Source organism: Sus scrofa, chromosome 16, assembly GCF_054392235.1.
Source record: "Sus scrofa isolate SSC_HxYL_T2T_F1_AM1 chromosome 16, Sscrofa_HxYL_maternal_Yorkshire_Landrace_v2.0, whole genome shotgun sequence".
Lineage (NCBI taxonomy): Eukaryota > Metazoa > Chordata > Mammalia > Artiodactyla > Suidae > Sus > Sus scrofa.
The window spans coordinates 57,258,960-57,281,956 of record NC_139398.1 but is presented as its reverse complement, the minus strand read 5'-3'; the positions used below and the strand labels follow the sequence as shown (position 1 = coordinate 57,281,956).

General features: G+C 40.2%; 1 protein-coding gene across 41 annotated transcripts in view; it reads right to left on the bottom strand.

Annotated features, from left to right (window-relative positions):
* Nucleotides 1-22,997, bottom strand: part of MAST4 (microtubule associated serine/threonine kinase family member 4) — a 589,108-nt gene that overhangs the window by 218,045 nt on the left and 348,066 nt on the right. For 4 of the 41 annotated variants that reach the window (XM_021076759.2, XM_085002359.1, XM_085002352.1 and 1 more), the window contains exons 1-2: nucleotides 8,542-8,760; nucleotides 4,530-4,610 (exon numbers count right to left, since the gene is read on the bottom strand). The exons of 32 other annotated variants lie outside the window; for them this stretch is intronic. In XM_021076759.2, the coding sequence (XP_020932418.2) occupies nucleotides 4,530-4,610; nucleotides 8,542-8,588 (128 nt within the window). In that variant the 5' untranslated portion in view covers nucleotides 8,589-8,760. Of the gene's footprint in view, nucleotides 1-4,529; nucleotides 4,826-8,541; nucleotides 8,761-22,997 lie in introns of those variants that run through there. 5 more of the 41 variants (XM_021076765.2, XM_085002355.1, XM_085002366.1 and 2 more) reach the window with 2 other exon arrangements.

Here is a 22,997-nt window from a genome sequence, read left to right as displayed (position 1 = left end):
AGCCTCCAGCTACTTGCTGGTCCTGATGACAGCAAGCTATGCCAGGTGCCAAGAAAGATCCTGAGAATGTAAAATGAAGGAGCGGCCTTTGGAATTTTGCTCTCTAACCATCACATTCGGGATCATGAGCTGGCCTGGGTCCCATCCACATCACTCATGAGGCACTGATATCACCATTTATCAACAACCACAAAACTGAGGTCAATGCAGTAAGTATTGAGGATTGTGCAAAATTCTGAGTGGCTATGGTTGCCTCAGAAGGGGGAAGGGAAGGCATATATAAAGTCCACTCAAGATTTTCAGGATGTTTACTATCACTCTGGTACTGATAAACTGATGTTTGGGCCTTTTTTTTTTTTTTTAGCTCGTGGCCAAATTGTGTATTTGTCTTTCTCTCTCTGGCCCTGTGGAGAGACAAGAAGAGTGTCAGAATTTCAGAGGGAAATGGCCTTTGGGAATAAACTGGTCTAATTCTCTGTTCTCCATCTTTCCAGGTAAGTGGCAACGTGGCCCTCCTGGGAGATATCCAGCGGCATGAAACTGATGGCCTGATGAGGCAGCCCGTTTCCCACTCAGAAAGCTTTCTTGGAACATTCTTGCCCTCATACGCAGCCCACGTGTGCCTTGCTGTTCCCTCCTTGTAACAGCACAAGGTTGCATTCCTGAGACACAGGCAAGTAAACTCCCAGTTCATTTAGCACCTGAGCAGCCCAGAAGGTGCAGATCTCTCATGCCGGGGCAACCTGCAGAAGCCGAGCGCCAACTCCCATCCCAGCACGGCCTGCCTCCAGGGCTTCCCTATGAAAGGAAGACAATCCTCCACTGCCATATTTAGAGACTCTGTGTCAGCTCCTCAAAGGGCACAGACACTGTTAACACTCACAGCTATCACTCTTCCCCTGACCTTCAAACTCCATTCATAAAAAAAGGAACAAAGAAGAAATCTGATCCCTCACAATCAATGGAAGGGGAAAAAAAATCTGTGCAGGGATGCAGTGAATGTTTTTGTGGTGACAGCATAAGCCTATCTGGAATCTCTACAGTTCACTTTAGATCACCCTCTGGAGGCACATTATTAGAGACCCCTGGCTCCAAGCTACCAATCAAATACTTCTCCCAGGGACGTTCCAAGGTGTTCAAGACCAAACTCATCATTGCTGTAACTTTCCTCGCTCTCCAACGCTGCTCTCTTGGGTTCCGTTCCATTAACACTAGAGATCTCAGTGCCAACTATTCATTCAAAGCTATCTACTGAACACCTACTGTGTTCATCAATTTTTGTGACCAAGACTGCTAGCTGCTTACCAAACCCATTTCCTGTTTCCTGGACACAGGGAAGCTGTATTTACCAGCCTTCCTGTTCCTAGGTGCAATAGAACATTAAATTCTAGGCAATGGAATGGGAGTGGAAGTAAGGCAGGCCACTCTCAGGTCTGGACCTGCACCATCTCCCACGCTCTTTCCCTTTTCACCAGCTGTGATGATGCCCAGAGCAACCTTAAAGGCCATGCCCTAAAGGCCCCTTGGACCCCTAAACAACTGTGTGGAGTGGACCCTCTCCACACTCTCAGTCTGTGAGTAAGCAGTACAATTTCATTGTCTCTGAGCCCATGTACATTTACTTGGTGGTGGGTTTGTGAGCAGCCCTGTAACCCATACATCCTCTACTTCCAATTCAATCATTTACTCATTCATTAATAAACATTTCTCAAACACTTACAACATTCCAGGCATTGAGAGAGACACAGGGAAAATAAAAATGATAAAAGGAGGTCACAAGGCCTACTTAAACTGGGTAATTACAACCCCATATAAATGATCCCATGGCATCTTAAGTTAGCAACAGTGGAAAGAGTCCAGACTTCATTTTAAATCCTCAGCTAGTTAAGCTCCTTAAATATCTAAGTGTGTTAGCATCTTTATCTGTAAACAGAAGCAATACCCCTTCCTGACTAGTGTCAGGTGGATTAATTGAATGAGATAATGTACATGGAAGCACTCTGTCAACTGTAAAGTATGCTGCAAATGTTAATTTACTTTACTGCAATTGTTCCAATCTAGGTCAGGTTATTCATGAAATATTGTACCAGCATCCTCATTGGACTTTCTACCTGAAATCCTAAATAAGAGATTGGTAAAGGTATATTTTCTCATTCTGAGCTTGGATCGGTCCTTTTCCTGTTCAAAAAAAAATCTTCCAATACTCTGGAATACTTGCAAAATGAAAGTCAAACATTTTAGCTCAGAATTCAAGGTCCTATATGTCATGGTCCCAAATGAATTCTTAGGTCCCTCTCCATCTCTGTACAGTCCACACTTTTCTTCTACTTCACCACCTATGTTCTAGCCACACACACCGTTTCTACAATGTGCCATGATTCCCACATCTTTGCCTTTGTTTTATTTTTTGGTTTGGTCCTTTACCATCATCTCTCCTCACTGAAACTCCCCAATGTTTAAGGTCTAGTCCAAATACCACCAGTGCCAAATAAAAATCTCTCTCCATGGTACAGCATGGGGACTCAGTTAAAAAAAAAAAAAAAAGTGTATTGGGGGAAATAACAATAAAAAATAAATTTAAAAATAAATAAATAAATAAACACTTGGCATAAAAAAAAAAAAAAAACCACTCTCCAAAACACCTCCCCTGCACAACACAGCATTTAGTTTGAGTCTCTCTTCTCCTCCACTATCAATAGCACTTTCACTGGGAATAGCGTGTTGTCTTAGGAAGGCAAAAGAAAAGGAAATGCGAGCATCTAGTAAAGGCATGTGACACTGAAGAAAAAAGTTCAGAAGACAGTCCAATTCCACCCAAAAGAGACAAATCACAAGAGCAATGGAATTCTCTGCATTGTCAGAAAGCTCTTCTTCAAGATTTATTATATTCAGGGGATACTTTATAAAAGCTATTATATGGGAGTTCCCTGGGGGCTCAATGAGTTAAGGATTCAGTATTGTCACTGCTGGCCTCTGGTTACTGCTGTGCATGGATCTGATCCCTGGCCCAGGAACTTCCATGTACCTCAGGCACCACACTCTCTCTCTCTCTCTCTCTCTCACACACACACACACACACACACACAAGCAAGCTATTATAATGGAATTTTATGTTGAAAGTCACCTCTACAATAATAAACATAATCCCAGCAGAAGAGTAGAACCAAAGTTCAAAGTCATTAATTCATTTCCCCAGTCAATTATTCTTTGTAGATTTTAATTCAGCCTTATTTTAGAAAAATGAAGGAAAACAAATTTGTTAAATTATCCCACTAATATAATGTAAGCATAAAGCTTGTAAGTTGGTATTTTAAGGAACTGGCCATGAGTGGCTAATTTTTCATTCATTTGCACATATGAAATAAAAGGCATAAATAAAAAAGAATTTCAGTCACTCTTTCCATCCACTGAGAGTTCACTTCTACTTTGTCCTTTAAGATTAAAAAAGGGTGGGGTAAGCCAGATACTCTAAGTACATTTTCTAATTATGTATGAGGAGGCCAATTCTATCTACAGATATTGAATTCACGAAAGTCCTAACAAAACATGTACTGTCTATACAGTACTAACAACATCTTCTATTAAGTACTCTTGTAACAAACTGGGCTAAAATGCTAGTAGAATTCCTTGAAGAGACTTCTTTGTAGAACAGAGAAGAATGAATTTATATCAGCCTGTGAGTGAGAGGATAGGGTATATAACTAGGATTCTAAAAAAGATTAAAAATACTATAAGCTTTTAGATAATTTCTATGCTTTGTCCTATAAAAATAAAAATAAAAAATAAATAAAAATAAAATAAAAATTTGTGTCAACAGATATGATACTCTAACATGAATTAGAAAATGTTTTCACAAAAGTATTAAAATGTATCATTAGAAGAGATGGATCAAAATTTGACATATTCAGTGTAGACCATTTCCTAAGGAAAGTCATGTGAAAACCTGTAATATACATGCTGGACATAACAACTAATCACTGTACACGAAGTGAAACACCAGTAAGATATACTTAATGGGTTAAGCTTGGTACATTTTCTTTTTTTTTTTTCTTTTTTTTTTTTTTCTTTTCAAGGCCACACCAGAGGCACATGGAGGTTCCCAGGCTAGGGGTCGAATTAGAGCTGTAGCCACCAGCCTATGCCACAGCCACAGCAATGCCAGATCCAAGCCATGTCTGTGACCTACACCACAGCTTAAGACAACACCAAATCCCTGACCCACTGAGCCAGGCCAGGGATCGAACTTGCATCCTCATGGATACTAGTCAGATTCCTTTTCCCCAGCCACGACGGGAACTCCAAGCCTAGTACATTTTCTCAGTTAATGAGAAACCATTTCATCAAAGAAACCATTCAACCAGTTTCCTCACTCAGCATTAATACTAAGAGGATAGTTAAGAAAAAACTGTTTATTGCATATTGAGGTCCAAAGTGTTCACATCCTCCTGGGGGGGGGGCAATCGAGGGCGGGGGGGTGGGGGTGGGGAGGGAAGACAAAGCATCCCCGGCAGGCACTGGAGCACGCTTACCTCCAGAAGTGAAAAGCGAAGAGAGGACTACAGGGACTGCCTGGGCTGGATGGGGTTGGACTCAGGCTCCTTGGAGTGAGACTGAAAGTTAAAACAATGTCATTCCAGGTGGCAGAAACAGTGGCAGTGAAAACAGCAGAGCTCACTGAAGGGACTGTGTTTCTTACTGGCCAGGATCCCCCGGCAGGCATGCATATCGGGACCATGGGCTAATCATCTAAGCACGTGCCCTGTTGACTTCTAAAATAGAGGAGCACCATGCTTCCTGCTGGAAATTTGAAATTTACATTCTCAAAACTGCTGCCATTTTTATTTGTGCCCTTCTTTCCTTTGCCACAGAGCAACTCAGCAGATGTGTTTGACGTGACTTTTTCGCAAAGAAAAATCAGTGCTGTTTTTTCAGTGAGTATTTTCTATTTCTGATTAGGAGTCAATAGTCAATCTGTAGCAGAACTGTAAGGAAGTAGCTATCAGAATAGAAATGAAAATTCAGGTTAAATACTGTAGTTTTTAAGAAGTAAAGCAAAAAAACATTTCCATATAGGAAGTTACATTTTTAAGCATGTTGCAGTGAAAAGTACCCATAACATTTTCTCTCATTCTCAGGGGCAAGAGGAAAAAGTGTTCTTATGCTTATATTCAGAATAAGTAACGTCAAAATTTCTCACATATGGTTGTATGATATTTTACTCTCCAAAGAGGCTTTCTCCAATTCAGGTATCAATGGACCATTGTAATTCCCACTCCCACCAACCTATCCAAACCACAAAGCATATTCACCATCCAACTCTCAAATATTCAGCCTGGGGTGGTGGATTTATTGTCCCTTTATCTTTTCACCTATTGGCCTCCTGGCTCTTCTTTTTTAGGAAGGAAATAAAGCAACTTTGTGAGATCTCTTACTTATAATAATTCTGCCAATAGATCTTTCAAAGTATGAAGTAAATATTAGTCAACTCCCAATTATTTCCACAGAGGAAAATCAGAGTACGAATTAGCTAGGCATTCTGGTACCAACTGTTAGGCTGATGTGAGCCCTGGAAACTCCTGCTACTTTACAATTAGTTTCTTAAAGAACAATCTTCTGGCATTCCTTTGGTCCATAACTCTATACCATTCCACATTTTCCTGCCTCAGAGAAAGAGGTCTTGGAACTGAGCTGCATATTGGCTAATTCAAGCTGGCTGGGCCCTTCAGTGAATGGAGAAGTGGCAACAGTGGCTAAAATCAGATTTGGGCTTACCAAATTCTTAATGTCATTCTTGGTTCTCACTATGTGGATAATTGAGACTTGCCTGTATTTGTTTTAAACCAAACTGCTGCTCAAAATGCTCCAACTTATTTAATAAAATGTTTCAAGAGAGTAATTTTTTATCTTCTAGAATCATTCTCTGGTTTGGTGTCAGTATTTGGCAAACTAAGATATTGGTTTCCTTACACATTCAGAGCACATTCAAAAGCTGCTGCTCATAAACACACTGTACTCTAACTTAGCAGCTCATTGGAAAGCTCTCACGAGTGTCCACTGATAAAGCCATCATTTAGTCTAAGTACACTCTTATCTGTTCCTTCTGGTCCTAAAATAGGCATGCAAAGGCACTAAAGCCACTCCTTGCTGCCAAGCTGAGACACATTATCATGTCTGCTATGAAGTGTCTCTGCACCTAATTCTATACTAAAATTGGAAAAAGGAAGGAAAAAAAACAACGACCCAATTTCTCAGAAATCCAAAAGCCATGCATAGGCTACCTACATGTCAGAAATTTCTGAATAAATTGTTAATCTATTAATTTCTGAAGTACTTATATACTTGTGTCTCACACCCAGGATTTCAGTTTCTGAAATAGGAATCAGAAATGGCCTCGTGGTATTGATAAGTGGAAAATTCTGCATTGCCTCTACAGAGTGTAAAATGTGCTAGTGTAACAGCCTGTGCTGCAGTACCTATGCAATAAATTCTCCTGAAAGAAAAACAGAAATGGCTCCTGAGATAATATCCAACAGCCATTCTGCATAGATGGTCTGTCATAAGGTCCCCAAATAAATAAAATTATATACATTAAATGTACTCTTAATAAAATCATTGATACGACTTTCCATTAGAACCATTCTCTGCAGTGCTAAGAAACTGTATTTACTCACAGACTGAAGAATTAGCTTTCTCCATGAATGAATGTAAAATTAGCTATGTCTTCCTAAGAGTAGTTTTGCATTTCAAGGCAAACAAAACATTCAAAGTGAATTTCATGCTAATACCACAATAGCATTGAAGAGTGGTCCTTCATTCCACTGTCTCAAGCTCCTCAGGTAGAGGAGAACACTGTTTCAAATGCTCGGTAACATTTACCAGGGTAGAGGCTGGCCCGAGGGGGTGTGGCCTGAGACCCAAACAAAATCCAGGGAACCTCCTGAGCTGAGCTGACACGTATGTCCTGCGTCATCACTGGCAATGTCATGCAATTTATGGCACACCTCAGGCTTTTGAATTATAAATGGAACAATGGCTAGAACTGAGTTTGTATTTTTCAAAGTAGCTCTGAAGTATCTCCTATTAACGTGGACAAGATAGCAAAAATGAAAGAAAGAAAGGGTGTCATGTGAGATGATGCATGCCAAGTTTGAAGACCACAAGGAAGCAGCACAACCATAAGCAGGTGAAAGAGAAGCTGAGGTTAGAGCTAACATTCCTGGGCCTGGAACACAGAGCCAAGGGCATCTGAGCTGTGCTTCTCCAGAATTCCAGAGAGAGGAGGGCTAAGTAGAAAAATGAATGCATGCCACTAAAAAGATTCCACATCAGGAGGGCTGAATGTCAGGGTGGATGGAGATGGGCACCAAACAGTAGGCAGTGGGTAAACACTCTTTGTAGCTCCATTATATAAAAAGCCACATCTAGCTAAAGGTTGGAGGAGCCCTCTAACTTTCTGTAAGCTAGCACTTATTACCAAAAAAAAAAAAAAAAAAAAAAAAAGTATATTTTTAGAGGGAGAACTTAAGAAAATACTCAAATCACTTCAGAAATATCATGTCTTTTTTCATTTATTAACTGAGGAAACAGTTATGACGCATCTTGAGAGGGAGAGTTACTACTCGGAACTGGGCACAGGTCTTCCCTGAGGTCTCTTCCTGGAGGGGGTCCAGTGTGAGATAATCGAGATTGTACAGATTTCCATGAAAATGTAATTCTTTATCTGTATTGCAAGTTAGAAGGGATTTTTATATATTTTTTTAACAGATTTCTATGGTACTGTTTATGATTTTAAGTGTGCCAGCACAAACTAACTCATAGCTTCTGCATCTTTGACTAACAGATTTTAAATAAAAATCTGCTGACACTGCCTGCATCACAGATGTTTAACTTCTGCGCCACAAATTAGATGTGGGCATTTTCCGTGGCTACATCAAATCAAAAAGCAGTCAGATGCAATAATGGGTTAAAAAAAAAAAAAAGCAGCTAAGCAAACAGAGCTCAACTAGGTAAACATACTGCATGCGGTGGCTGGAGACTCTGCAGAGAGGATGCAAAATGTACTATAGTTCATTAATATTCTGTTGCACAGATAAAACATGGATCACATCTAATGAGTGTCACAAATAGCCCTTCTCTCACAGTCTTATCCCTTGTGATGTCTTCTGTTATTCAATGGAGGCCCTTCTTTAGAAAAAGGCAGCGTGGGGATAAACAAACAGTAAGAGAGAAGGAGAAAAAGACAGACACACCACGGCCTGCTGATACATTCTTTCACAATGAGCTGTTAAGATGTTTCCAGCACTGAGGTTTAGTAACTTTAAATATGCAGCAGCGCTTTCCCTGTGACTGCAATGCAAAATGCTGGGTCTGGGTTTCTATCTCAGCTGAAAGCAAATGCCATACATTTAAGACATGTTCCTTCCACCTCACACTGCAGTGCTCTGAGGCTGTCAGTACAAACAAATGCTAAATAGCTCTTGGGCGCAGGAAAGCGAGTGCCATGCAGAAAGCATTAAAATATTAAAGAGAGACAATACTTACTCCAAGGTCAGCCCCGGAATCTGTAGCCTTTCCCGCTGGGCTTTCATGGTTGTTATATGTTACCACTCTATTGTAACCATGACACACGGTCCCTGCCCGCGTCCGGTGATGACAGAGAGCCGAAAGGAACCTCTATCAAGGGCTGGACTAACAATCCCTCGAGGGGGAGGGGGATCCTGCAAGTTTGGGTCCTTCCACCTCTAGCCGGCATCCAGAGATGTCAGAGGCTCTCAGGTTAACGGCGGTGCACACTGCACTGATTTCGTTAAGGGAATGAGGCTTTGGGCTCTGCATATCAAGTAATTGGTTTCTGATTTTTTTTTTTTTTTTAAAGAAAGTCGCTCCACTCACAGACCCAGTTTTCACCTCAGTGAAATGAGAAGTCCTTTTCACCATGCAGACTGGAAAAAAAAAATTAAAAGAGCAACAGTATTTTACTTGTAAAAGAGTTTTATGTCAGCAAAGCTCAGCTATTCCCCACTTCCCAGGGATGCTCTCGGAGAGAATCTGGCCACCCGGAGGAAGTTCTGCTTATTCTTTCCCTGGTGGAGTTAACAAAATCAGTCATGTTCCGAAAGAACAGCACGGGGGATGGTGCCCAATGAAAATAATTAGATTTCTTTTCTATATATGGCAATCATTGGAAAGAGGAATAAACTAACTGCTTTAATTTGGGGGAAGTTGAACTCTGCTGTGAGGCAAAGACTTGTGTGAACAGGCAACACCCTCCCATGGGAAAATACCAACTGGGACGCAAAAGATGGGAGCCCTCATTTTTGAAAGCTGATTTTTAAGAACACTGCACTGCTACATACTTTATAAGAGCAATCATATACGACTGAAGAAGGAAAGAGAGAACATATGTTCTGGAAGCCTGAAAGTTTCATCCTGTATTTGTTCAACCAACAGTTTTTCACTGTATTCATAACTTGGGACTAAGTGTACTTTCATTGTCATGTATGAAGAACATATCTGACTCACTTCCTCTAATGCACTTGAAAATGTTTTAAAATTAGGCAGTCACTGGCTTGTTGAGAAGAAATACTAGAACATATTAGGATTTAATCTTAGCAAGATTTCTCATTTTCAAGCACTGAAAGTCTGTGTACACACAGCCAAACCGCAGGGAGACAACAGTGCTCAAGCAGTTACACTGAAGAGGTCATGAAATCAAGCTCCATCTCTTCACCGGTGACAAAGTTGAGATGCAAAGTTGGTGGCAGTGCCAGAATGAGATTTGGGGCTGTCATATGCAGAGATGCCATGCACAGTTGCTCAGGTTGCACCCCGCACAAGGATGCTAGACAAGGAGGGAAGTCTGGGGTGAAATCCAGACTGCTTCCCACTTTGCCAAGCCTGCACCAATGCTCTGGTGCTTCGGCTCTTTTTCCCCTTCATTTTCATGATGTCACACTCAGCTCTGCACCATCTAGTAGGTCACCTGTGTCTAAATCTACAAAGCAGCGTGTGGGCTAGAGGAGGCTCAAGGGATCTTCCCAGAACCCTTCTCAACATCTTAACCCACCAGCTTGCTCTGGGGCATTTGTAATGTTATTCCTTCTGTGTGAGCTCACAGAACTAATCAACCCTCCATCCTGTTGAAGGCAACAAACCCACACCAGAAATACGATCATTGCTTAGTGACCATAGGGAGGCAGATAGAAAAGTAAACAAATGACTGTAATCAGCATAAAAGCATAATGATAAATAATAAAGATACAGAGGAACATAAAGGCGGAGGCATCACTCTGCTCCCCATCTTGCTCCCCCTCACAAATAAACTTCTTTGCAATGTAAAACATCCAGAATCTCACCATTCTTTCCACCCAAATCACGGTGACCCAAGACAGATGATGTCTGGCCTAGATGACTGTAATTCCCTTCTAAATGGACTCTCCACTTCCTCCCTGCTACCCTCCTATGCTTTGTTCGCCACACAAACTCCAAAAGGATCTTTTCCAGAATATACCATTCCTCTGTTTAAAATTCTCCACTAGTGCCCCTCTTACTCCAAGTAAAAGTCAAAAACATAGCAAACTTGGCCAAAAAAAAGGGGATGATTTAGTATCAATAGAAGTGACAATGGCAATGTATTAAAATATATCCAAAGTTTTAAGTCGTGAGTTCAAGAAGAAAAGGAAGGAAGGACAAAAGGAAGGAAAGAAGCCAACCAAGCAGCCAGCCATCCAGTCAGCCAGGGTCATGTTTGGAGGATGCTAGAAAACTATCCTATTAGTTTTGAAAATTGGTAAAGGAAAACAAAACAAACAAAAAACAAGCACTTACCTGGTTTCGCCATAAATTCCACCTCATAGATGGGAACTAATTCTCTTCATAGAAGTATTCCAAGTGGTAAATAAAGAATGGGTGACAAAATTAGATTATCACCATTTTTCAAACCCTAACAAATCAATAGATCTAGGCCATAACCATCGACTGCTGGCATCACAAAGAGGCAGCCAGGCACGATGTGCTTCCATTTTTTTTTTCTTTTTTTCTTTTTAGAACCATACCCATGGCACATGGAAGTTCCCAGGCTAGGGGTCCAGCCACCAGCCTACACCACAGCTACAGCGATGTGAGATCCAAGCTGTGTCTGTGACCTACACCATAGCACAGGGCAACGCCAGATCCTTAACCCACTGAGCAAGGCCAGGGGTTGAACCTGCATCCTCAAGGATGCCAGCCAGATTCATTTCCACTGAGCTATGACGGGAATTCCAACACAATGCATTTCTTGATGCAACACATATGAAGTAGATTTACCAAAAAGGCCACATCACCCCTGGATACAACCAAGCCTCTTCATCAAAATAACATTCTATAGAAAATAGGCTCATTTGTGCCATATATTAGATTCAAATTGACAGAACATTGTAAATCAACTATAATAAAAAAAAAGAAAAAAAGAAAAAGAAAATGTAGTGATTGGAGTTCCCTGATGGCCTAGAAGTTAAGGACCCAATGCTGTCACTGCTGAGGTCAGATCGCTGCTGTGGCATGGGTTCCATCTCTGGCCTTGGAGCGACTGTGTGCCGTAGGTGTGACAAAAAAAAAAAAAATATATATATATATATATATTTATATATTTTTATATATATTTATATATTTACATATTTATATATATATAAATATATATATAGTGACAAAGGAACATGTTAATATTACAGAGATGTGATCAGCAAAAGCTAGACTATGAAAACCAGAACAAATAATCTGGTTTCTTAAAATTTTTCAAAGAGGGAAGAAAAAAAAATGGAAAGAGAATCAGCATCAAAGAAGAAAGAGATATATTGACTAACTGCAACATATAAAACTTTTTGGAGTCCTGCTATCAAACATATAATCAAACATTTAGAAAATAATCAGTATAACAGACACTCACACACTGGGTATTTTTGGTATTAATTATTTTAATTAATTAGTTAGAGTTCCCATCTTAGCTCAGTGGTTAAAAACCCGACATAGGGTCCATGAGGCTGTGGGTTCGATCTCTGGCCTCATTCAGTGGGTTAAGGATACCACATTGCTGTGGCTGTGGTGTAGGCTGACAGCTGCAGTTCTGATTCAACTCCTAGCTTGGGAACTTCCATATGCCACAGGGGCAGCCCTAATAAGACAAAAAGAAAAAGAAAAGAAAAAAAAAAAAAAAAACTAAAGAAGAGTTCATACTCGATCTGCAGAGCTCCACGTGACATGTACACACAGGCCTCCCTGGCCTCCTCCCCTGCAACTCCTAGCCTCACTCCTGGCTGGGCCACATACAGCAAGCACACCCCTACCCCACAGCCTTTGCACTTACTGCTCCCTTTGCCTGAAACCCATTCCCTGAGATGTCCAAACGTCCTGACTGTTGGAAATTACGAGCCTTCCTCAAACCTTGTGTTTCCTTCTCATCCAGACGTCTTTTTCTCTCAGCACTGTTGACATAATTTGTATTTATTTGTTGACCATCTACCTTCCCCTAAGAGAGGCGGCTTTAGGAAGGTAAGTGGGTTGTGTGTATTTCCAGCGCCAAGACCAGCCTACACAGGTATCCAACATCTATCTGCTGAAAAATGGCTACATGTCCCTCCCTAAACTGCTGCAACCACCAACCAAAGAGACTTGCCCTCTTTTTTCCTGTAATTATAGATCTCCACAGCATCAGATAACTTAAGTGTCAGAACCATGACCTCAGAGAGTGGCCTTCAAGAAACTGGACAATCAGGGAGTCCCTGTTGTGGTAACAAACCTAATATCCACAGGATGTGGGTTCGATCCCTGGCCTCTCTCAGTGGGTTAAAGGATCCGGCATTGCCCTGAGCTGTGATGTATGTGGCAGATGCAGCTCAGATCCTGAGTTGCTGTGGCTGTGGTATAGGCTGGAAGCTGTAGCTCCAATTTGACCCGTATCTTGGGAACATCCATATGCCACGGATGTGGCCCTAAAAAGCCAAAAAAAAAAAAAAAAAAAAAAAAAAAAAAAAAAAAAAAGAAAGAAAGAAAGAAAGAGAAGAGAAGAAAAGAAACAAAAGAAAGAAAGTGCACAATGCACAATGGGGACATGTCCAGATACCACAAGAACATACAGAAAGCTGCCCCACTGGCTGGAAGGCACACACCAAGGACTACCTGCACACATGTGCATGAGGAGGAGAAAAGTGAAGTCATGTTATGTTCTGTCAGGAGGTGTGCAGGTGGAGAAGACAGTGGTTTCAACTACTTTGGTGTGATGGAGAAGACATGCACACAGGCTGGAGTTAAGCAGCCTTCTCTTCTTACTGGAAAGGAACACCATGCCGTCACATTAATGGCGGCAATACCATTTCTGAACAAACCCAGAGGCATGGCTTAAGGCAGGGTTCTTCTGCGTATTTTCCAGTGTTTTAGTTCTCATTCCAGGGCTGGGCTAGCAACACGTGGAGACCTTTTTGGTTGTCACGCCTGGGGAGGAGGGGGTTGCTGCTGCTGGAAACTAGTGGGCACAAGTCAGGGACATCACTGAGCACCCTACGATGCACGAGACAGCTCCCACAGCAAAGAATCACTCAGCATCCTTAACCAGTTTTAAACATCTTGGTTCAGGTTTCATTGCACTCAGCTTAGCAAGGGAAAAAAAAAAAAGAAGCAGTCCTACTGTTTCATTTCTCAGTCGATATTTTCTCTCTCAGAATATTACTAACCCAAGCATATGTAATATTCCCACCCTGTTTTCAGGAGGTGGGGCTTTTTAGAGCCAGAGCCCCAGAAGTGTCTCTAAATCACAAAGCCCTAATGACCGGGGTCTCCATGACACACCCGAGCAACAACCCAGATACAGAAAAGCAAGACAATCTAAATGTGGTTTTACAAAAGAGGTCCATGATGGCACTGAGGTCATGGCTCACACATCTGGCCAGGTTCAAGGATTTGAGGCACAGGAATTGCACATAACAGTATGATGACATCTTAGATGAAATTCAAGTGTTAGATGTCCCCAATCCAGTATTTTCTCAGTTTGGGGTTTTGTTTGTTTGTTTCTCTAGATTCAAGGCTTCCACAAGAATGACACAAAGCTCTAAGGCTAGAGTGAAAATGAGCATCACTTGGAGTTCCCATTGTGACTCAGCAGGTTAAGGACTCAACATTGTCTCTGTGAGGATATGAGTTAGTTCCCTGGCCTTGATCAGTGGGGTAAGGACCCAGTGTTGCCACAAGCTGCAGTGTGGTTCGCATATGAGGCTTAGATCCCATGTTGTTATTGCTATGGAGTGGGCCATAGCTTCAGCTCCAATTCAACCCCTGGCCTGGGAACTTACATATGCTGCAGGCGTGGCCTTAAAAAGAAAAAAGGAAAAAAAGAAAAGAAAATGAGCATGACTCTCCCTGAAGTTTCAATTAATTTTATATTCTTTTTTTTTCTCTTTAGGACCACACATTTGGTATACGGAATGGGGGGTCGAATCAGAGCTGCAGCTGCCAGCCTACGCCATAGCCAGAGCCACACAGGATCCGAGCCACATCTGTGACCTACATCACAGCTCATGGCAATGCCAGACCCTTAACCCAATGAAGGAGACCGGGGATCAAACCCACATCCTCATGGATACTAGTCAAATTTATTTCTGCTGAGCCACAATGGGAACTCCCTATTTATATATTCTTAAACGGTAGGCATGGTTGAGGAAAATGTTTAATAAAGGTGTGTGTGGGAGTTCCCGTCATGGCTCAGTGGTTAATGAATCTGAGTAGGAACCATAAGGCTGCGGGTTCAATCCCTGGCCTTGCTCAGTGGGTTAGGGATCCGGCGTTGCTGTGAGCTGTGGTGTAGGTCACAGATGCGGCTCGGATCCCGCATTGCTGTGGCTCTGGTGTAGGCCAGTGGCTACAGCTCTGATTCGACCCCTAGCCTGGAACCTCCATATGCTGCGGGAGTGGCTGAAGAAATGGCAAAAAAAGACCAAAAAAAAAAAAAGTGTGTGTGTGTGTCTATCTTTTCTGTTACAACTCACATAACCCAATAACAGACCACATTATTTTTTTTTCATTATCTTAATAGCTGATATCACTCATAATTACTGTATGCCTGAAATACTTTACATCAACTGCACTTCAATAAAAAATAAAAATTAAAAAGTTAAAACTTAAAAAATATTTAGTCAGTAGTTGCTATTCTAGGTATGATAATAATAGCAGTGGATGAGATGGAAAGCCTGTCTATGGAGTTCAGCTAAGTTGGGCAAATGAAATAAGGATATTAATAAAATAATTTCTGATAAGAATAGGTATAGTGCATGTTGTCATAGTGACATGACCATCAGTGACCTGGGGAGTAGAGACAGTGCTTTTAGATTGGGAACATGAGGACTTGGTGATATTGCAAGCTTCATCTGCAGGATAAAAAGGAGAGAGTTCATGAAGAGTCGGGAAAAGAGTACCACAGGCAGAGGGAACAGCAACTGCAAAGTGTCTAAAGCTGGGACAGAACTGGTGGCTCATTTAACAGCCTTAAAGTAGGTCATGGGTTAATTGTATTTATACAACAAACATTTGTTGAGCTTTTTTTTTAATATATAATGCATGGCATTGTGGGGGATGTAAGGTCGAATCATATATAAGTCTGAACTCTGAGATTTTATCATTTAGTGAAAGAGAAAGAAGGATAGAATAAAAGTTAAAGGAGGAATCAGTTTTATGTTCTATATGCCATGGAAATAAAGAACCAGGTTTTGATTTGAGTGATATCTTTAATAATAAGTATTGGCTTTTCAAGCATGCCTTTTTGAGAAGTCAGTTAATAGCTTCTAAGGATTCTCCATCATTTCATAGAGCAGGTAACATGAGGTTGTCCTTATATGTTCATCCACTGATGGATCTATAGCAAGTGCTTCCTATGGACAAGACACTAGAGAAGCAAGATAACCAAGCTAGGAGCCCTCCTACAGAGATACGATCAGGGCAGAAACATCTTCAACTCTTTCACTCCTCCCTGTCTCCTGCCCTCTCATGCTCCTCCTCCTTCCTCAAACAAAATGAGATGCTTTCTCAACAGAGATGGCTTATCATCAGCATCTACACAGTGTGCTAAAGATATTTTATGACATGTAAGGTGTCAGATTGATTAACCACCTGTATAGCCTTTCTCAAGAAACTACTGGGAGATATATTCCACCTACACAATGAAGAAAATCTTTAAAGAAGAATGCCTAAGATCAAGGAAAGGACAGTGCATGGAGAGAAATGAAGGGAATTACCAGGATGAAGGTCATGATGATACACAGAAATCCCAAGAAAACAGCCATGCAGCAGTCCTAGAGAACACACAGACCGGTATGCAACAGAAGGATGGGGTGCCCATCAGAGGATGAATAGATAAGCCTAAAACAATAGACATATGAAATGGAATGTTTACTCAGCCTTGAAAGGTAAGGACATTTTGATATATAAGACGGATAACCCTTGAGGATATGGTGCTAAGTGACATAAGCCAGCCTCCAAAAGACAGAGACTGTATAATTTCACTTACATGATGTACCTAGAACAGATAAACTCCCAGAGACTGAAAGAACGGTGGTTGCCAGGGGCTGAGGGAGGGGAGAATGGGGAGTTAGTGTGTGATGGGGCTAGAATTTCAGTTTGGAGAGATTAAAAGGTTCTGTGAAGGTAAGGAGGGGATAGTAGCACAATGACGTGAAGGTACGCAATGCCACTGGATGGTACACTCAAAAACTTGGTAAATTTTGTTATGTGCATTTTACAATTAAAACGAAAAAGAAAGTACCTACCCTATGACTCTCCTTGGGTGAAGTTCAGAATCTGGCCAAACTCATCTATACGGTTAGAGGTCAGGGTAGTGGTTACGGAGGTGAGGGGCCCTGTCGGGGTGGCAGTGACAGCAAGTGTGAAGGGGACGTCTGAGATACAACTGATGTTCTGTTTCTTGACCAAAGTACTGGTTCTATATATGTACACAGTTTGTGAAAATTCCTCAAACTTGGGGATTCCTCAAAGGCTCAAGCTGCATATCTCATAAAAGCAAAGAATCTATTTTGGAGGTTTTACAGCTTTCTCACACACTTTTCAAATGTACTCCCTCTCTTTTCAAAAGCTATTTATACTCTGCATCATTCCACTTAGGATTTGAGGCAATATGTAAGAACACACACATATACGACTCACTACTTGTTAAATTAACAAATGAAGTAGATTAAAGAAGTAAAACTAAATTAAATTAGAATCAAAGAAAATAGAAAATGAAATAAAAGGACAAACCTATGGGAAGATATGAACCCCAATATTCAGAAAATACAGAGCACTAAGGGGCAAATTTTATGGAGCTACCTGGGGCCAAAATAATTAATGACTCACCCAACATTATACAGTCAGTAAGTGATCATGCCAGGATTCTAAAGTGGATTTTCTGGCCCCCAACTACTTTCTTCTTTTTACTAAAGTACCCTACACTCCTACAGATCATAAAGTATAAACACTGAGTTACTTGACAAAATGATTCCAGAAGCATTTTTCTAAGGTAATACAACCAACATAATTATTTCACACCAAAAATTGATTTTCAATTGCATTTTGGAAAATATACTGTGTAAATGTAAAGTCAGATATACTCTTGGATACATAACCCAGCTAGTAAACTCTTTTTTTAGACAGGTAAACTTTGCCAAAAAACGGCCAATAAATGAAAACATTAAATTAAATGACAGAGCTTGGGAAAAAGCTCTACAAACTACGAAGCACTTTCTACAGGTGATAATTGATAAAAGACCTCTTACATCTCCATACTCAGCAACACCACGGTTATCTTTTGTTTGCAGAGACTATTGGGGTAGAGGCTATACAGCACTATCCTTCCTATTTTCTATTTTTGTAACCTGCTTAATTACATGTGGATTGACCCATTATCAGCCACATCATCTTCTTTCAAGAGCTCAACCACTTTAGCAGAGTTCCTCATTAGAGAGAGGCCCTCTTTAATAGGTTATCCTAATCAAGTCTGATTTTTTTTTCTTTCTTTTTTTTTTTGGCTTTTGCTCTTTATGGAACCATATGGAAATTCCCAGGCTAGGGTCAAATTGGAGGTATAGCTGCCAGCCTACCTACGCCACACCAAATCAGAGCCACATCTGCCACCTATACCACAGCTCATGGCAATGTCGGATTCTTAATCCACTGAGTGAGGCCAGGGATTGAACTCATGTCCTTATGGATCCTAGTTGGGTTTGTTACTGTGCAGCCATGATGTGGAACTCCCTGAATTTTAATACTTAACAAAACTTTCACATTGTGAGTTATACGACTAAGGCATTTTTCACAGTTGAAGATCTGTGAAAATTTTTATAAATAATAGATGCAAAATCTATAGAGACCTAAAAGAGGTAATGTGAAGATTGACAAATGAAAGAAAAATTTTACCTTTTAAATAGGAGGGAGAGAATGGTAACTTTCAAACAGTTAAAAGAAAGAAGGAGAAATTCAGATGATCATCAGTGAATTTTAAACATTAAGAGACACATGGAATAGTTAAGCTCTTTTAGGGAAATGTTATCATTAGCATTTATAAACACCAGGTTTTGAAACTGGGGAAGACAATGTGTAAGGGAAAGGTACAAATGTGTGCATCATCATTGAAGATCTACAGTCCTCTTTTATATCAATGCTCATTTTTCTGAAATTTCTGCCCCCAACATACTTTGCATAATTCCAAGTCAAGCATATCCTTTAGTTATTATGAAATGATGTTATGATCTGACAACCCACAACAGATGACCCATATGTGCGTTGCTCTGCTACTCGAAGTCACGGTAACAAAAACATCAAAATTACATGACTGGAGGTGCGATGAACATGATGGAGACCAGCCGAGCAATGGAAAAACAAATAACCATTTCTTTATATTGCATGTTCGATAGCTATCATTTCTTGAATAAACATTTACTGCATATTTATTATGTGCACAATACTGGAAATAATAAAGAAAAGGAGTATTCCCTAGTTTTATTATAATTTTTTTTGGGGGGGGACTACATTCTCAGGGAAGAAGGGAGGGAAGGAGAGACAAGTTGCTCCAAACTTATTTGCCTCAAAAACAATCCTTACATTGATTTCATCCCGGTATTCCAAGTTCTACTAAAAATTATAAGAGGTGAAATTAAAGCCTGGCAAGACTAACATTGACTTTGTGGTCATCATATCTGCTTGGACTTAAAGCATTTTGTTTGAGCAAAAGAGAAAATGAGGGTTCACGTCTGTCTATTTCAATTAGCCAAGTAATACACAGAGAACTACAGGTTGTCGTTGATGTGATATTTTCCATCTTCATCAATGTGTATTCGAAAAAGTTTTTTAAAAGAGTATGCCTTATCTCATGTCCGTCACATCAACCAAATTTTTTTTTTTTGATAGCTTATAAGAGCTGTCTGTCCCTCAAGTACAAATAAGCTGAGTCTGTATGGCATCAGGAACCCAAAGAAGAAAACCAAAAAGAGAATGCAGTCTGAAACACATATATCACTTCTTTTTGTAATCTGAAAATCCTTCTCCAATTCCTATTTCTTCCATTGAAAATTACAATCTTTCAGTGCAAATATAGAACCCTTTCAGGAACCCTAGGAACTGCTGAAATAAGCATCTTATAAAATCAAAAATCAATGAATTTTGCAAGGATATCAAGTGATTGCTAGGGTATATATTATACATGGAGATGGGTTACATGAAAACACAAAATGCATGCTATAGAAATATGCTGAAAAACACATTTTAAGCTACTGATTTGCTCCTTAGCAGAATCTGAAGTTTTTAATTCGTAATATTTTGGCTGATCATGATTATCATCCTCTAAAGTATTTCTCATTATACTTTTAATGTTTTTCTTTTAGTCATATTTTATTTAGGGGATTGTTATTTCCCAAACTTTTGAAAAACATTGTTAATTTTTAGCATTATATTAGAAATGATACAGACATTTCACACTTGTGTCAATTTCTTAAACTTCAACCTGCAGCAAGTCTTACCCCCATTTTACAAATGAGGAAAAGGAGGCAGAGCCGTGGTAATTAACGTGTCCAGTGTCATGTGGCTGGGAAGAGAACTTTTAATAGTCTACTTTGGAAATTTTATTGAGATTGCTTTCCGTAGCCTAATGATGGATTGATTTGATGAATGTTCCTTAAATGTTGTAAAGGGCAGTGGGAAGATACAGTGTACATTTTAGCATGTAACATTCTTGGATCCATTCAAATCCTAATTAACTTTATTTTTATTTTCTTGACATAATATTGGTAACACTGTGTTAAAACATCCGCTCCCTCCCCAAAGGCAAATGCCTCTTAGACCAGTATAGTGAATGTTGTGGGTTTTTAGGGTTATTGAAGGGTATCATTTGTTTATGAACTAAATGGTATACTTGTGGAGGTTGATGTGGCATTTTATCTCCTAGGACAAATTTTGACACATTGTAGTCACTTAAATTTGTTGTCTGAAGTCAGACTTCTCCTATTTCCAAAATGAATAATTATCTTCATTTCCAACCCTCATTATTTTTTATTTCAATTATTCTACCACAATGTTTATTGTTTGTCCCCAATATTCTTTTATTTAATATGGATTATTATTTACAAACATTTTGCACATTTTGAATTATTCTATTTGGTTTTTGGGGTAACATCTAAAGTTTCTTACTTAGCATTGTAAGATTAAATATACATAAAGGATCTATGACTTCAACTGCTTTAAGAAACCTAAGATAAAGCAGAACTACTCAAATTTATCTTAGAAAAAACCCCCTTCTTCCTTACATTTTAAATATTTACCTCAGCTTAAGCTCTTGCTCAAAGAGGTCTCCTCTGACTTCCTGATCTAAATTAGATCAATTATCCTGAACTAGAACATTCTGCTCTTTTCCTTGGGAGCATTAAAACATTTAAAATAATATGTATTAATATAGATGCCATGAGGGCAAGGGCCATGCCTTTTCTGTTCACTGTTTTTTGTTTGTTTGTTTGTTTCTCTTTTTTTTAGGGCTGCACCTGTGGCATGTGGAAGTTCCCAGACTAGGGGTTGAATCCAAGGTGCAGCTTCCGGTCTACATCATAGCTGCAGCAACACAGGATCCAAGCCATGTGTGTGACCCATGCAACAGTTTGTGGCAACACCAGTTCCTTATCCCACTGACCAAGGCCAAGGATCAAACCTGCATCCTCATACATACTAACTGTGTTCATAATCCTCCAAAGCATAATGGGAACTCTTCTGTTCACTGTTTTATATTAAATGTTTATTTAGCACAGTGCTCACACATAGAAGGCACTCAGTGAAGACTTGACAAAGCAAAGAATTAAAAGTTTTAAAAGATAACTAGGAGTTCCTGTCATGCTCAGCAGTTAACAAAACCGACTAGCATCCATGAGGAAGTGAGTTCGATCTGTGGCCTCGCTTAGTGGGTTAAGGATCCAGTGTTGCCATGAGCTGTGGTGTAGGTCACAGACATGGCTCAGATCCTGAATTGCTGTGGCTCTGGTGTAGGCTGGCGGCTACAACTCCAATTAGACCCCTAGCCTGGGAACCTCTATATGCCATGGGTGTGGCCATTAAAAAAAAAAAAGACAAATAGACCAAAAAATGAAAAATAAAAAAAAATTAACAAAAAGATAACTAAAAGTATAATCCAGAGGGTGAAGGAAGCAAATTCAACTGGGAGATTATTTCTGGAAGGCTTAGTGAACATTCTTAGCTGAAGATATCAGAATCACTCTGGATTGTTTTGAGAAGCCCAGCATGCCATGTTTTATTCAAGTCTATCCAAGCCAGTGATGCAATCAGATGGCATCATCTGTGAACAGCAATAAAAGCCATGTAACTTGGAAAGTCCTTTGGAGGAAAGCTGAGAGCTACCTGGAGAGAGAGAAAGGTGGGCAGGGGAGAGAGGGAGAGAGAGAGAGACTGAGATGCTTGACCCTGGACCAGGGGTGAAGATGAGCAGATGCAACAAAAAAGCTTTGAGTAGCAAGAGGTGGGAAAGTGGAAGTGCAAAGACATAAATTTGGGTAATTCTGTCATCATGCCAAAAAGCACAGAAACTCAAGAGGAATCTCTGATGTGATCACACAGGGCTTGTGTGAATATCAGCAAAACCTTTCCCCTTTCCCAGATAACCTAAAACTTGGAATCAGATTATATGTCTCTCTTATCATGCCCACATTCTAACAGAACTCAGTCATTGGTTCCATGACAAATAGTCCAATTCAGAAAACGAAATGGGTCTTCGTCTTCACCCTTCCTTTTCTATCTGCTCAGCCAACCTGGGAACTCGGTCTTTGAGCATATTTAAGTCCTATAAGCCACCAGTCCCCTTCATCACCCCACCCCCTTCTTTACAAACTTGGTGCTCAGGATGGATGGGACCTGCGACACCTGTAGGTCAAAGGGTCAGTCCCTTTATACTAGAAGACTAGCATCTAGATCCTCTATTTTCCTTCATAGCTTGCATGAGAGAGATTTTTTTTTTCAAAAGTCCTCAGATGGCACAAGAGAATTAAATAAATGTTCATGTATCTTTACCAATTTCAGTCCCAAGCTGCCTCCTCACATCACAGGCCATTGCCTCGAAAAGAGTGGAATTTTTGAGGCCCAACATTAAGACATGAAATAGACCAATGATCTCAAATGCAAATGAAAATCCAGCTTTCCTTACTGTACCTGAGCTTTACATGTTGTTCTGTCTCCTGCCAGAGAAAATGCTTTGCCAGATGGACAAGAATTATGGCAGGGAGAGACTGTCCTGCGGAAATTTCACTCTAGTAATTCTTGTAGGAAAAAAAGAGACTACAGCGAAAAGTGGCATGGCGAGTAATGTGAGTGGGAGGCTAGCTTCCAATATCTATACGGCAAAGCAGAAAACTTAAAATACTTGAAATCCCTAAGTAATCAGAGAGTAGTGATAACCCATTCTCTTGTGACTGCCATAAAAGCACAGACTGAAATTT